The sequence below is a fragment of the Cervus canadensis genome, chromosome 7, assembly GCF_019320065.1.
Source record: "Cervus canadensis isolate Bull #8, Minnesota chromosome 7, ASM1932006v1, whole genome shotgun sequence".
Lineage (NCBI taxonomy): Eukaryota > Metazoa > Chordata > Mammalia > Artiodactyla > Cervidae > Cervus > Cervus canadensis.
In genome coordinates, this window is record NC_057392.1 from 89,395,561 (window position 1) to 89,412,915 (window position 17,355).

At 41.0% G+C, this 17,355-nt stretch overlaps 1 protein-coding gene and 1 long non-coding RNA gene across 6 annotated transcripts in view; one reads left to right on the forward strand and one right to left on the reverse strand.

Annotated features, from left to right (window-relative positions):
* Window positions 1-17,355, reverse strand: part of MED12L (mediator complex subunit 12L) — a 347,565-nt gene that overhangs the window by 20,327 nt on the left and 309,883 nt on the right. For all 5 annotated transcript variants that reach the window (XM_043474000.1, XM_043474003.1, XM_043474002.1 and 2 more), the window contains 2 exons: window positions 15,762-15,918; window positions 11,432-11,643 (listed from right to left, as the gene is read on the reverse strand). In XM_043474000.1, the coding sequence (XP_043329935.1) occupies window positions 11,432-11,643; window positions 15,762-15,918 (369 nt within the window). The remainder of the gene's footprint in view (window positions 1-11,431; window positions 11,644-15,761; window positions 15,919-17,355) is intronic.
* On the forward strand, window positions 1,597-14,170 carry LOC122445042. Its single transcript, XR_006270426.1, has 3 exons — window positions 1,597-1,607; window positions 4,887-4,894; window positions 13,924-14,170. It is a non-coding gene; the product is annotated as an uncharacterized LOC122445042 (long non-coding RNA).

Sequence of the window (17,355 nt, forward strand, 5' to 3'; positions counted from 1 at the left end):
CCGCTCAGCCGCATCTGACTCTTTGAGACCCCCAGACTGCAGCCCGCCAGGCTTCCTTGTCCTTCACTATCTCTTGGAGTTTAACTTAAAAGATGCTGAAATGAGGACCAATCCTCCAATGTGGGAATAAGTAAGAGAACTAGAAACTGGAAGTTAGTAAAAGACTTAAGATATTAATAGGATGGTTTTGCTGCATTCAGGAAGGGACTACATAATGTATCATCCAAACTGAGACAGGCCAGGGGAACAGGGCAGAGACCACTCCTGGCAAATCATGACTCAGGGTCACCTCTGTCACATGTAACCTATTTATCTGCTATTTTCCGAAAACTATCTAGGCTTTATTTGATTAAAACAAAATCAGTTCCTAGCACTGTATCTGGCATATAGTAAGTGCTCAATAAATATCTATTGAGGAAATCTAAGATTTAATTTAGTTTATCTGCTGAAGAAGAGATCCAGAGGTAAATTGAGATGTATATCTCAGCATAAATTAGTTTACCAAGCGCCTTCCAAGTGCCCCATGTTTTTGAGTATCATCTTTTGTTTTAAAAACTCACTTTTCGATTCAATTCTTAGCATCTGTCATTCTAATGATTTCTTCTTTCGCTTAATTAGTACCTAGAGAGTAGCTCAACTGCCCTCCCATTCCGCTTACCTGAAACAGTCAGAGGCAGCATTAAGCTCACGTTTTTGTGAGTGTAAAGGGCGGCTCAGGAGGCTGGCTTCTGATGGAGAATTTGGGTCCAGCCAGGTGCCACTCTGTGCTCTGGCTTCAGCTCCCCTGGCTCAGGTACCCGATTTAGGGAGTAGCAAACAGGTAACTGGGCAATTCTGACAGCTGCATGAACCCATCTCTACCCTGCGACCCAAGGCAAATTCCCACAAGATAAATTTACCTTGTAAATTCCTACAAGGTAAATTCCTACCATGCTTGATTTTAAACACTTTGCTTTAGGTTTGGCTCTGGATAAGAAATAGCAATCCATTTTCTTTTCTAAAATTTCCACTTCCTAAAAACTTTTTAAAAAGCTGTGATGTTCAGTAATGCCTCTTCTTCCTGGCCTTTATAAGAATAAGTCTCTCTCTCACTGCTTTATTTTTCATTAGACAAGAGAGTGTCTGAGCTCAAACAGACATCGACTGAAAACCTCCTGCATGAAATGAATGGATGCAGTAGGTTTAAAACTTTTGATAAATCATCCTCAAAGACAATTTTCAATCTTCTGGGTCTTCTTCATTAGTTCACTCTCTGAGTCAACTACTGAGAGAATGCGAGGCTCTCTTTCTAAAGGAGAGCTGGTTACGACTCCAATGAGCAGACAGTAAGCATTACAATCAGCAGCACTTCAGGATCAGGAAACTTCTCTCCACGTTGTTCACTAGTAATGATATTTTCAAATTCCTATTTAGTCACTTGCCAATACTATTTAAGGGTTGTGAGGAGAGAGAAGTGTACCTGAAAAACCACAGCCAGATTTTGTGACTCTGGAAATGCTGTTTTGTGTTTCTGAAAATGCTGATTTAGGAATAATAATAAAGGTCACCCAATGAGAACCAGTGGGTAATGTTTCAAACTTCTTGTTTGGAAGGTACTGAGTGATGGTGTCCAAGATGAAACAACAAACGGTGTGGACTAGAAGCTTCGGCATCACATCACACGGGTGTATTCTGATTGCAGACAAAGATACACAGAAAATTCTTTAACTAGAAGAGGTCTTGCTGACCATTGTGCTTGATTCTTTCATAAAGCTTTCACATCAAATATAACTCGTCTGGTGATCAATTAACAGTAACATTAACTACTGGGACAAACAGGTTCATTTTGAAATAAACACTTCAATAATAAACCTCAATAACAATAAACAACTGTTAAAGTGCTCACAAATGATGAATAAACCATATTGATTAGTCGAATATATGCATTCATTAAATTTCTAATATTGGAGACTATTAAAGAAAGATAAGAATAGTGAAAAGGACAGCAAAGATATACACAGACGTTTCCATTTATTTGAGTGAATATGTAGGTTATATATATTCCTTTAACTTTAAATACTTGATGAACAAAATATTTTGTCTATTTTTTAAAAAGTAAAATCAATGCTAAATGCAAATTATATTGTTTAAATTACATTATCATCTGAACAATAATTGCCCTACAGCAAACATAAACTATATGCAAGGTATTTTAAAATTTGATAGTTTAATTCAAGTTTTTAAACAAACAGAAACTTTGCTTGCTCTCTGTACACTACAAACATCAGGAAAAACTGATTAAAAAATTGATTGTTTTCAGAAAAGTCTGCAAACCTTCCTTTGCCTAAAGAACAATTAATGAAATTGCCTACATGGCAGTATTTCATCACCTAAATATTGTCAAAGTTGTATTTGCAGTTCAGGATATTTTCACCAATGTACAGAAAATGTTACCCATTAAATTTATAGTGAAACAAGTTGACTTACATTCACATCTGAGATGTGTGCTCTGTTTTATTCTAACGCTTCTTGAGTTTATGTTGTGGGTTGGCTACCTGATATAGAAACCTATAAGTCATTTAATGCAAAACATGCATTCTTAGCTAGCCCAGGCAAAGCGGTAGAGATGAGGTCTCATGACATGCATGCACAAGACCTATGCTCAAAAGGGGAAAAAAAAAAAACAAAACTTCTCCATACCGGAAAGAAAACAGAGATGATAGGTTCCATTGAGAATTCAGGAAGAACCAGTGAGTGGGATGTGATGAGTGGGGCAATTTCATGACCACAGTTTTCATTATCTTGCACTGGCCTATGAGTCAGCATGCCATGCGTTCCTCCACTAATGATGTGAGTTACCACAGAGAGAAGGAATAGATGGGTTTGAAAGTGGGGCTGAGATGGTGGTGCACGAACTCGTCTGTGTTCCCAAGTCCAGGCCACAAACGTTCACTGGTTTCTGTACCATACACGTATGTGATGGGAAGCACGAGGCAGTCAAAGGGGACCACTTCCAGAAATAAATTCTGTTGAAGTGGACATGGGCAATGCATTCATGATTTTTGTGTCACGGTCTCAAACGTAAACCAAGTGAGTAACAGTGAAATGAAGGCTGCAATTATTACCAGCTATAGAGGAATAACCTGCTTCTCATTTTGATGTTCAAAGAGTAATGCTATAAACGTTTACTTAATTAAAAAAAAAAGAAAGAAAGACAGAAAGAAAAGAAAGTATGAGGGATGACAGCAGGGGTGTTACCATTATGTTGTCAAAGTCTTCCAGAAGGGAGACAGCAGAGTTACAGAAGTCCTACAGAAAGGGGACAGCGAGAAAACGGCAGACAACACAGATAAGATTCTTCAGCCTGATGATGTGGGCAGCCAAAACACATGAGAATCAGTTCATCTTAAAACAACGTTTCAGGGAGTCAAGACTTAAAACCCCAGGCCCTAAGACAGGTCATGTTCATTCATGTGCCAAACCATCTGGCCACAGGCTGGGGCAGACAGGACAGCAGTCACACAAAGGCGCAGTAGCGCCACCTGGAGGTTAAATGGGCACAGACAGGAAGCAGAGACGCGACCAGACCCACATAACTTCCCAGAACAAAAAGCGTGCTGGGCCCCCCGTGTGAGCCAAAGAGTGCCCGAGACCTTCCCAGCCCAGAATCGGGGCAGAAGAGCTCAGGACATTTGGGTCACACGAAACAGACAAGACATTAAGTGAACAATTCATGTATTATTGGAGGAGGTCATTAGGTTGCTCCATCGCCAGTAAATGCAAATGAAAACACAGCATCACTTTAACCACACATTCAATCAACCAAAATAGACAAAAACTATTTATAGTGCCACGAGTGTTTACATGCTAACAGGGAATCTGATTTATTAATAAAAAGGAAATTCCACGCTGGGGAAAAAAAATTCCTCTTTTTCAATTCAATGATTTCCTTGCTTAATCATTTTTATAAATGGATTCCAAGTGACATTTTGTTTGAGATGTTAAAGTTTTTCTGTTCACTGAGTTTTAGAAATAGCGATGACATAAAAAATTCACAACCTTAATTGAAAAAAAAAAAGCAGTTTACTATAATAGGAACTAAAAATCACAGGAGGAATTTCCCAAGCAAATAATACCTATTCTCTTTTAGGGGTAAGTACATAATTCATTGTATCTATTCATCTGTCTTATATCCAACTTTATCACCTTTGTATGAGTGCTTCACTTTCTCGCCCCTTACCCCTATCTTCTCTCCATTCATAAAAATCAAGCTGTGTACACTATCTTCAGGATCACTATATTTGCACAATCATAATTTCAGAAAATGACATGGGCACCTTCCTCATCATCCAAGTAAATAGAGAAATACCAGCTATGAAGTAATAAGCAGAGCATCCACTTTCCTGGACACAGTTTCCACCCAAGGAACAAAGTGATAGGTGTTAGGACATATTTACTAGCTCAGTGGATTTTGTTCTCATAAGTTCATTTTTGTCACTGAGAGGTATAAAAATCATAGTCTCTGAGTAAATGCATGAAAGATTCTTATCAAAACTCAAGATTCGTTTCAATAAGACTGATCTGCATGCCTTTACCAAATAAGAACCAAATTATTTTGAAATATGTTCAAATTATACAATCTGGTAAATTGTAGAAGGGAAAATTTAAATAGCTAGTAGAATTATAAAACATGCCTAAATTAACAGGTAATCAGAAAGTGCAAATTAAAATGTCATAATACAATACCATTTCACCAGATCTGAGTGAGAAAATTAAAGGTTAATCAAAGTTTCGTGAAGATGTGGAGAAAGTAAAACACTCATTTATAACTGATGGGAATCACCACCACCTTGGAAATTAAATCTCCACTTTGACTTCCACATACATACCCTAAAACTCTGCACAAGCAGCAGAAGTATACAGAAATGTTTACTGTAGCGTGGGTAACAGGAACAAAAAACTGGAAATAACTCAAATGGGCTCCATCAATCTGAGAGGCCATGCAACATTCAGGACATTGCAGGGTCACTTCTGCTAAGGCGCTAACAACTCTGGAAGGCTCCGACTCACTCAGTGTTTTCATTAAAACCTTAGAAGCGTGTCAGCTGCCATTATTGCGGGGAGCCCCAGCCCCTTGCTGGCGACCTGGACTCCCTGCAGAGAGCGCTGCGCTGGTGCGGGGGCCTGCTGAATCCCTCTCTCCTCCACACAGTTTCTGGGAGGGTCTCCAAGCCTTCTCTGAGCCCAGCCATGCTCGCTGGCAGGGGCAGACGATGATAAGGCTTTCTGTAAGGCGCTGCACTCTTCAGTTTTCACCCAACACTAACAAGAGAACAAGCAAACCAAGCGCCAACTTCAGGATATCCAAGTAACCATGTGCTACAACTGAGACATCATTTCTGCCTGGCAGAAATCCTCCTCTTTAACGTCATGAATATCCTTGGGACTCATTATTTATAGCCAGCAGTGAATTGCTTTCTTCCAAATCTGCTCAATCAAATTAAGATAAACATAACTTTTGTCTGTCTTTCACTGGACTCTCAAACTCTCTAGCATTATTCCAAAGAACACAAGATGACTGTGTACCCTGAAAAGGAGAAATCAGGATTAGGTGATATCATAAATCAAGGTAGAAAATTAGGTCCTCTTCCTGTGTCAAAGCTTAAAATTCCCTTCAAAACCCCCTTCCCTAGAAGGTTGATCTGGTGGAGGTGGGGAAGGAAGGTATCTCCTATCCAAAGAAAAATATGAGAAATAATAAAAAGGTAACTGGAAAACAATTTTAAGCAGCATTTGGCATTATTATAACCAAAATTCGGGATTTTACAATAGTTCTCATGAGATATGTGGGAAATAAAATACAACAGTGATACCTTTAATAGTGAAACTGGAATCATCGTTTTAAAGTTTGCTATCACAGAATTTAGATGGTGAAAACATAATGCTCCAAGAAGCCAAAATGACTATTAGGAAAACCAAACAATGTTTCTTTCTCTTGGTCTCTTCTACTGGTGTCCACTAAGTACCAGTCATAATGGGACAATGACTCTAATTATGCAAGTAAAGCATTGGATGTACATTTATTTTTAGTCCTTAACATATTTAAGAAAACAAAGATCATTTTTATGGGGCAAGGATTTCCTCTGAAATAATACAACCATAAAATAATACTAACAAAACAGTAACAGAAGTATGGGAGCCAACGTTTTCTGAGAACATACTATAACATAGCCACTGTTCTGAGGGCTGTTACACACGCTAAATCATTAGTTTCACAAGAAGCCTATGAAGTAAGTATCACATTAGCTCCATTTTATAGATGAGCCTCTGGAGCAGAAAGATGGCAAAAATTATGATGCTGGGTTCCATTTCAATGAGGGACACTGAGTGAGGAATGGAGGGAGAGCATTTTTACTTTTCTGGATGAAGACTGTAACTGGGAAAAATAAAAACAAGTTTCCTCACCAAAACATCTTCATGCACGTCAATATGCACTGAAGTCATAAGAAAATACACTTGATTATAATAAGTCATTACATCAAATAATTTGATTAACAATACCTAACAATATCCATGCTGTTTTATATTGAGCACCATTTTTTTGGCACTAGTGTTAATATACAACACTATTAATATATTCCTGAGGAAATATAAGATGGTTCATAACAGAAAACTGCATGACCAACTGAAGCTGATATATTCAGCCTCTGAAGCAGAAATCAGTTACTTTATAAAGGGACTCTAGTTTTCCTCATGCACCATCTAAGGCGAGAGATTCCATTACACATCAACTCTCTCCATTAGATGGAAAGAGGCTAGGATGACTCGGCCAGGTCTGAGACATATCTGCAATTCAAGAGCTTGGGCCTTCTCTGCCCCATCTATGTGTTCAAAACAAGCATAGCAGAGGTCACTGTTGGGAAGAGTTTCTGGAAGCACTCAAAGGAAGAGCTACAAGACGAATTTGTGGATAAAAATCACATTGCTAAGGATTAAGGTTGCTAAAGATGCTCCAGAGTTGGAATTCCCTGGTGGTCCAGTGGTTAAGAATCTGCCTGCCAACATATGAGACATGGGTTCGATCCTTGGTCCAGAAAGATCCCACATGTCATGGAGCAACTAAGCCAGCACACCACAGCTACTAAGCCCGCTCCCCCTAAAGCCTGTGCTCTGCAACGAGAGGCCACTGCAGTGAGAGGCCAGTCCGCTGCAACTCGAGAGGAGCCTCTGCTCGCTGCAGCTGGACAAAGCCGGCATGCAGCCACAAAGACTCAGCACAGTCAACATAAATAAGTAAAGATTTGTTTCAGGGCTCCAGAAAGAGCTGCTCAAAACATGAATTCATTCAATAAACGTCTCATAGATTTCTACCCTCTGCTCAGTAAATGAAATGATACGAAGTATTATAAAGACCCAATGCCTGAGCTAAGAAGAAAGGGTCTCCTAGCAAGTGCGGGGTTGGGTGTCATTGTACAACCAGCCCAAGGAGCAGTCACACCCAGGGTTCGGAGGAACAGGTTAGTCTCTAAAAGGATCTGTCACAATACCAAGATCAATTCTGAGAGCTAAGATAATTTGAAATTCTCCATCAAGCTTGTTACATTTAAGAAATGGGATATCTGTAACTAGCCAAAAACTGAGAAAGAAAAAAACATAAGTTTTAAACAGCTAGAGAGAATCACATTTTGGGTATGCATTTAACTTGAGAAAATGTTGCTGCCAAAATCAGAATCGACTTTTCTTACTATGAAGCACAGGGGTCAGCAGTTACTAGAAAACAGCTAACTGCATCAAGAATAAAATATGAAAGCAATGTATCAATATCAACTTATATTCCTTATAATTCTACCTTGAGTTTTTAAAGATTACATGACAATTTGTTTTCTGCCACAATACCATATTTAGCTAGAGTCTATGTATATTAATCCATGATCTACTGGGAGAAAGGGAAGGCGCTAACATTTCCCTCAGAACCTCCTTGATGCAGGCATTCTAGAAATGCTACATACTATCTCATCTGCTCTATGGAGGACCACTCCACCCTGTGTCTGCATCATGTATGCATTCCTCTTCCTTTAAAGAATGCTATTTCTCTTGATTAACCAACAATTACAAGATTGATGAGATAGGGGGAAAAAAATGCCTGCTTCTGTTAAAAAAGAATATAGGAGAGGAGGAGAGGTGACTATCGCACAGGCATGCCTTGGAAATACTGTGGGTTTGGTTTTAGATCACAGCAATAAAGTGAATGCTGCAATAAAGTAGGGCCTCGCATGTGGCGCTGGTGGGAAAAAAACAGCCTGCCAATGCAAGAGACCCAAGAGATGTGGGTTCAATCCCCAGGTTGGGAAGATCCCCTGGATAAAGTGAATCATCTGAATTTTTTGATTTCCCTGTGCATCTAAAGGTTATACTTAAACTATACTATAGGACTTCCCTGGTCGTCCTGTGGTTAAGAATCCACTTGCCAATGCAGGGGACGTGGGTTTGATCCCTGGTCCAGGAAGATACCACATGCCGCAGGGCAGCTAAGCCTGTGAGCCACAACTACTGAAGCCGGCACACTCTCAGGCCCAGGCTCTGCAACAAGAGAAGCTCAAGGACCACAGCTAGAGAGTAGCCCCTGCTTGCCACAGCAAGAGAAAGCCCAGGTGCAGCAACGAAAACCCAGAGCAGTCAAAATTAAATCAATAAAAATTTAAAAAGTAAACCACACCATAAGCTAGTAAGTGAGCAACAGTACTGTGTCTTTTAAAAACTATGCTTTAATTAAGAAACACTTTATTGCTAAAAAACTGTAACCATCTGAGCCTTCAGAGTCATAGAAATAACACAGGTCACTGATCACAGATCACTGATCACTGATCACAGGTCACTGATCACAGATCACCATGACAAATACAATAATAATGAAGGGTGAAGTATTGCAAGAACTCCAAAAATGTAACAGACATAAAGTGAGCAAATGCTGCTGGAAAAACAGTCCTGAGACTTACTCGACACAGGGTTGTCAATCTGCACTTACTACAAACCTTCCATTTGCAGTAAGTGCAGGACCTGAGAAGTACAACAAAGCAGAACGCAACGAGACAAGGCATGCCGACAGTCACTGCCGAGCAGTGGAGCTTTTACTACGTGAAGAAATAACTCCCGACTTCTCAAGGGGAAAAAGAAAAGAGAAAAGAAAAAAGGTGTGATAAAATTACTACAAAAGAATCAGGTAACAAATTAGCAGTTAATTCCTGTTAGTAGAAGCTGTGCGACCTCAGATGGTATAGAAGAATGCCACGCTAAGTCGCTTCCATTGTGTCAACTCTGTGCGACCCTATGGACCGTAGCCCGCCAGGCCCCTCTGTCCATGTGAGTCTCCAGGCAAGAATACCAGAGTGGGTTGCCATTTCCTTCTCCAGGGGATCTTCCCGACCCAGGGATCGAACCTGTGTCTCTTCAGTCTCCTGCATTGGCAGCTGGATTTTTTTTTTTTTTACCACTAGCACCACCTGAGAAGCCCATAAAAGAATAGAGTAACAAGTATTTTTGAGTGGTGTGAATAATGGGGTCCTACAGGTACATTTTAGGTCATAAATCTACCTCAAAATATGCAAAGACATTTTTGAATACATGAAGATTTCTCTATTGAATTCCCTTTTAAAAAAATTCTTTTGCTTCAGGGAAAAACTGCTTCTCATGGCTGATACCAGGAAGTGAATTTTTGAGGACAGACGTTTCACCTATAACCAGGCTGGCAAGCTGCTCCCCAGTGTTAAGAACCACTTAGAGAAATTCAAAACTGAACTCACCAGTAACAGTTTGAAAGTTGGCTATTAATAAGTCAAATAACACCTTGTGATAGAAAGGTAGATAAGAAAAAAATAAACATACTTATTAGAAGGTAAATTTTACTTAGGCTTCTATTACTTTAAAAGGGGGCTGAATTTATTCTAGTAGAGTGATTATTCAGCTTCCAGTAAATTTTTTCTCCATGAGCATTGGAAACAGTGGTGTAACTATTTTTGTTCATCCTCAGAAAGAGCTAAAATCCCACTGAGGTTTTGAATGACTCCAAACTTGTTGCTTAGAGAAAAACCAAGGCTTTTTAAATATTTTCATCAAATTCTCATCATTTCTGTGTAAGAAGCAACTTGGGCCCATCTCTCCTAATACCCAGGGAGCATGAACAATCAGATCTCCCTGGGAGGTCGGGGGAAACGAGCATACTGACTGCTGTTTACAGTCGTGTGTGGTTCAAACTAGACTGCTCTCTCCTGTCCTTCTTAAAACAAGGGTTAAAAAAAAAATTTTTTTTTTAATGGATCTCTGTTAAGACTACACACCTAACCCTACCACTCCCATCCCCTACATCACTAAGCGGACTGTAAGCTGCAAGCCGCACAATGCAGGCACATCTACAAAGTTACTCCAAACACAAAGACTGCTTCTAAAAGCGCTGGCATTCCCTGCTGCTTTGAAAACCTGTGGCTGTTCTTAGAGCAGGACGCACCTGTAGACTGGCTACTGCCTTTGTGGGTCATAAAGCACCTTACTCCTAGGACTGCGGTGAGATCTAAGATAATCAGTCCATGAAAGTGCAATGCTTAAGAGTGTTTTGGAAAACAGTAGTGCTCTCTTGGTGTTAGCAGCTATCATTAGCATCATCAAAGCGCAATTTTCCTAAGAAAACTTGGAAAACACAAAATGAATACAGAAACCAGAAGAAAAAGCCATATTCGCACTTCCTTCTTTTTGCTTTAATGTGTTTGTGCAGATTTGTAGTTTCAGTCTGTACGATGTTTTGTGTGACTTCCACCAATGCTTTGCTAAACAATCACTATTATCCAGAACGTTAAAAAAAAATTAGGAAAAAAATAGAGATTATTTCTATTTTTATAGGGCATAAAAATAGAAATAATACAAATCAGTAATTAAAGATATCCATATCCTGACTGTTACTTGTCTACTCTTTGCCTTCTATAGATTTTAGCCAGAAGTATAAAGCCAGAGTCAGGGCAATGCAGGGCACTGTAGGAGAAAGCCTAAGGAACATCAGTGCTTCGGAGATACGACCTCAAAGTAATACAGCAAATAATGAATGAATCATTTAAGCATAGCTCAGAGGTGCACAGAGTATGCTGATAATTATAACAGGGAGTGAGGGCTCAGATAAGATCATGTCAAGGATAAAAATCTTGCCGCGTTTAAGTGATCAGAAAATGATTAGCTCTTCGTTTTGTTTTCAGGCATACTTTTAACCAACTTAAGTTCTTTTCTGATCAACGATAATGGCAAAATACAAGGAGGGGAGAAGTATGCATAAACCTGTACATGAGAGATATACGTGCACTCACAGAGGTAATCAGGGATGCCCGCGCAGGAGCAGTCAGTCACACGCCCACACCCACTCCTTGCTAGAGGAGCTAATGAAATGCGGAAGACACCGCTGATCTGGACAAACCTGTTGGAAAGGCCGCGTCTGGGCTTGCCTGAGAAGCCGCTGTTGCTGCTGCTGCTGCAGGAGCTTCATCTGGATTAACTGCTGCTGCGACGTGACGGCGTGCAGAGAGGGCGGCTGCATCAGGGCCCCCGAGCGCCGCTGCAGCATGTTGGACAGGGCCTGCTTGGTGTTGGTGGGGACGAAGGAGCCAGCGGGGTCCAGGCGGGAGCCACCTAAACGCAAGCAGAAGGAAGGGCTTTCTGCGCGTGCCGCTGCGACTCTTCCTGATTCGATCAGAACACAGAAATCTCACCTTCTGAGCCTCCTTTTAGTGGCGCGCTGGGAAGCAGAGCGCTGCCCCACCCTCTACGAATCTGAAAGACCAGTTATGCATCGCATACATTCCAGACCATGGGGAGGGCAATGTCCAGTGAACGACACTATCTGAATGACTTCTCAGAGGGCCCACTTTGCTCGGTAAAGTGAAACACCTGAGGTGCAGAATCCTTGGCACAATTTCAGAATCATGCGGGTTTGCATTTATGAGGCCCCCAAGAGCATGTCGTGTTACGCTGCGCTAAGTCGCTTCAGGCCTGGCTGACTCTGTGACCCTGTGGGCTATAGCCCACGAGGCTCCTCTGTCCGAGGGATCCTCCAGGCAAGAACACTGGAGGGAGCTGCCGTGCCCCCCTCCAGGGGACCTTCCCGACTCAGGGACTGAGCCCGCGTCTCTGTCTCCTGCACTGGCAGGCAGGCCCTTTACCACCAGCACCAGCTGGGAAGCCCGGGAACACGTTACTTTCACAAGATGTGGTGCCTTTTGTGATGTATTTTGTCAAGTGTGCTAAGCCAGGCAGAGAGACCCTTTTGATGTTCATGGTATTTAAGATTTTTTAACACAGCAAAGTAAAAATGCCTGTTCTGCGGTAGAGGGGCATGACAATACTCCAAAAACCTGAAATGCTTGGAAACTTCAAATACCATGATTCCAAAGGCAAAACACATCTTTTTTGAAATGCATAACTAAAACAAATAAGAAACATCAATTATAGTGAGGCTAAAAAAAGCAAATGAAAACCTGAACACATTTGCGTACATAATCTGTCAAATGCCTTTAAGAGGGGAAAAAAAATGATGAGATTTGCTGGTTTCAAATAGCTGCCAATCCTCAACTCATCATACAGTTTGTATTCTTTACTGTATGTAAGAAAACTTCTATATAAATACCTTACAAATACTATACCTTTTTTAAAAGCACGTGGTATGATAGAAACAAACATTTTAACACTGATCACTGGAAAAGCCTACATTCTTTCAAAGACTCAGTATCAAAATGAGCAGTAAGGCTTATGAAGTCATTCAACAGCATCTGAAGAACATTTGGAAAAAAGTTAGAGGTCAATTTGAGTTACGTGGCAAGGTAACTTTTGTTGAAGCAAGAACTGAATGTACACTAACACATATAAAGTTAAATGACTCATTTTATGCAGGACATACTTTTTCAAGATTAGACTATGGTCTACTCTCTTTGAATTTTCCTAACTTTCATATAATCTTATACCTCTGAATCACCTAAAGAAATAAGAACAAATATGCTGAACTCTGCTTTATTTTCTTACATAACTTTCTCAACTCTCACCAAATGGTGTTTATTATTCATATATGTTTCCTTATAAACTTTACCATCCTGATGTGTATACAGGAAAAAGAAAGAGATTGCTAAAGATTTGTGTGGGTGTGAGTGTGTGTGTGTGTGTGTGTGTGTGTGTTGTGAAGAGCACCGTTTTGCATTATAAGAACGTGTGAATGGACTTCCCCGTGGTCAGTGGTAAGGAATCCACCTGCCAATGCACAGGACAAGGGTTCAGTCTCCGGTCAGGGAAGATCCCACGTGCGGGGAGGTCCAGGCCCACGCAGCACAGCCAGCGCGCCCGTGTGCCACAACCGCCAACGTCTGCGAGCCCTAGAACCATGCTCCACAACAAGAGGGTACCTCCACTCACCAAAACTGGAGAAAGCCCCCATGCAGCAACAAAGACCCAGTGCAATCAAAGTAAATTTTAAAAAATGTATGAGTGGAAGCGGGCTGTACACACTCTTCTTCAACTGCAGAGGATGCGTAACTTTATGAAGATCTTATTAAATCACAAATGTAAAATCCCCATAATTAACTGCTTTCCTCAAATTTTTTTCTTACACATCATAAAACATTAAGACTTCCCTAATACCTAAAGTCTCCCTACTTATGAACACCTTCTATAGTGTTCTGGGGTGAGGGGAAAGGGTTTGTGCCTATATAAAATAATGAACCTTCAATTTAGAGATGGTCCTTGGGTTTGACTTCAATATCTAAAAAGTTTAAAAATGCTTAAATTCATAAGGACCTTGGAAGTAAGGAGAGAAAGTCAAAAGAGAGGATGAGAATGTATTATTTCCACACTTACTAGTGCCTTGAGAGTTTGCTCTTAAGAGTCCTTTGGTTAGCAAGGAGATCATACCAGTCAATCCTAAAGAAAATCAACCCTGAATATTCATTGGAAGGACTGCTGCTGAAGCTGAAGCTCTAATACTTTGGCTACCTGATGCGAAGAGCCGACTCACTGGAAAAAGACCTCTATGCTGGGAAACATGGAGGGCACACGGAGAACGGGGCAGCAGAGGATGAGATGGTTGGATGGCATCACTGACACAATGGACATGAATCTGAGCAAACTCTGGGAGATGGGCAATGACAGGTAAGTCTGGTGTGCTGCAGTTCATGGGGTCACAAAGAGTCGGACACAACTTAGAGACTGAACAACAGCAAAAGTCTGCTCTTTGTAGTCAACATTCACTCACCCTTCAACCTGCTTTTAAGGCCCTAGCCAGTCTGGATGAAGAACAAGCTGGAATCAAGATTGCAGGGAGAAACATCAATAACCTCAGATACACAGATGACACCACCCTTATGGGAGAAAGCGAAGAAGAACTGAAGAGCCTCTTGATGAAAATGAAAGAGGAGAGTGAAAAACTCAACATTCAAAAATCAAAGATCATGGCATCTGGTCCCATCACTTCATGGCAAATAGATGAGGAAACAATGGAAACAGTGAGAGACTTTATTTTTCGGGGTTCCAAAATCACTGCAGATAGTGACTAAAGCCATGAAATTAAAAGATGCTTGCTCCTTGGAAGAGACGTTATGACCAACCTAGACAGCATATTAAAAGCAGAGACATTACTTTGCCAACAAAGGTCCATCTAGTCAAGGCTATGGTTTTTCCAGTAGTCATGTACGGATGTTGAGAGTTGGACCATAAAGAAAGCTGATGGCTGAAGAATTGATGCTTTTGAACTGTGGTGTTGGAGAAGACTCCTGAGAGTCCCTTGGACTATAAGAAGATCAAACCAGTCCATCCTAAAGGAAATCAGTCCTGAATATTCATTGGAAGGACTGATGCTGAAGCTTAAGCTCCAATACTTTGGCCACCTGATGTGAAGAGCTGACTCACTGGAAAAGACCCTGATGTTGGCAAAGATTGAGGGGAGGAGGGGAAGGGGATGACAGAGGATGAGATGGTTGGATGGCATCACTGACTTAATGGACATGAGTTTGAGCAAGCTCCAGGAGAGGGTTTCTTCCTGAGGCCTCAAAATGTAATATTCAAAATACAATTTAAAGAATCACAATATAACACAGAATGAGGAAAAATATTATATGTTAAGAGTGGCACATTCTAACAAAATGCAGACTGAAATTTCAAGAGAAACTGTTTTGCAGAAACAGCAAACTTTCATTTAGAGAAAAAATTCATTTCTAACTAAGATTTTTTTTTAATTTAGAAAATCTGTATCTAGATATAAAGATTATTTGGGCTTAAATCAAAGCAATACTAACATTTACTGTGATTTAGGAAGGTTTTATTACTGATATCTAAATCTATATGCTGCACCAAATTTCTGAGATTGTACATGGTATGAACAATTTAAAATTCATAACATGAGGAAACAATAAAAGACACTGAAATACTGTCTAATCTTTTAACATGTTGATAAGGATTATATCTGATAAAAGTAAATGAAATTTTCACAGCATAAAAGTTTTATCAGGTTTATATGTTACACCTGAGATACTGATCAGTGGCTAATTTCCTTCTAACACTGGATGAAAATTCCAAAAGTGGCACATAAACTAGTCACTGAAACCTTATTTCAGAAGAAGGAAGAAACTGAGTGGAGGGAATTGCAGAAATGTCCCGAGCACCCACTCACTCCCTGAAATATGCAAGGTCTATAAGAGCGAAGAGAACCCCAAGCTATTCCTTCCCCTCTTGGAGTCACCTGATGGTGACTTCGCTCTGCCCTCACTTACCTGGGGTGACGGGCTGGCTCTGAAGGAAGAAGCCGGGCTGCTGGGGCTGACCCATGAGGCTGTAGCCCCACAGGGTGGGCTGCGGGTGGTGCGTCACCTGGGAGGCGACGGGTGAGTAGTTGGGAGGCACTCGGTACATGCCGCTCTGCGGATACTCCTTCAACACAAAGTTAAAGACCAAAGTTACTCCACACAACACACAGGTGATTAATGCAAATTCCTCCTGCTGCTTTCTTTGAGAGAGCTGCTATCCCAGCAGACAAGGTTGTTTTGATAAAGTCGAAGAAGGAGGGCAAGAGTCTCAATATATTCTCTGCAAAACACCCCTTTAAGTTAAAACTCTTGCTCAACTTAAAATGGACCTGGCTGCAGTGGGGAGATCAAACCAGTCCATCCTGAAGGAAATCCACCCTGAATATCCATTGGTCGGGCTGATGTTGAAGCTGAAGCTCCAACACTTTGGCCACCTGATGCGAAGAGCCAACTCATTGAAAAAGACCCTGATGCTGGGAAAGATTGAAGGAAAGAGGAGGAGGGGACAACAGAGGATGAGATGGTTGGATGGCATCATCGACTCAGTGGACTTGAGTCTGAACAAACTCCAGGAGATAGTGAAGGACAGGGAAGCCTGGCATGCTGCAGTCCATGGAGTCGCAAAGAGTCAGATACAACTGAACTGAACAACAACAGTGGGGGAAGATGGAAAAGGATCTTTTCCGAAATCTGTTTATAAATACTAAAAGTACATTTAAAACACCACTGCTGACCATCACCTAGAGTAGAAAACGCATCTTCAGTTGCTGAGTCTCCCGATAATTTCATCTCAGAAGGCTTCCCTGATACCTTGCACCTGGATGAGAATTAGCCAGAAATGCACAGGATTTTGAAACTAGTCTCCGGCCTAGACAGTGTCTTAGCTCCAGCTTTCAAGAAAGCACGGTAAAGAAGCAGCCTCCCCCACTCCACCCCCCACATCTTGTCCCCTCTGCCCTTTGCCACACCTCCAGCCCAGGGCTTTCTCTTCCTCGGAGCAGGTGCAGAGACTCTAAGGATCACACCTGAATGTTTTCCCCACTGCTTCTCCTTCTCTAGCCATGAAGGATGAAGGAAAAATAGAAGCTCAGTTCCCTGCAATATATATGACTGAAAAGAGGCAACTTCAGGAGAAGTGTGGGAGAAAAGGACATGACCAGGACTCGCTTGGGGAATGAGATGAGCTTGATGTCTTTTAAAGCATCTGAAAAGAACAGAAATCCATCCATGTGGATAAACAGGTTAAGAGACCCAGACTGGCAGAAGTGGCAGTCTGGATCTTATTAAGCATCTTTTTCAAAATAGAGAGACACATTTGTTGAAAGGCTCCATGAGAAGAGGGCACTGACATTTAAGTCGGGATCCAAAAGGGAGGGTGGTCATTTCTAGAATAATACTAATCACCAAGCTATCAGCTGAGAAAAAATGTCTTGGTTTTGACTTAGGTGGACAATAAGAATAAGTAGTCAGGATGACAGGTCAACAAACTGTGAATATTTCTTCCACTGCACCATAAGAACTCTTAAATCTTATAGAAAAACATCACAAATCCCTCTGGAGT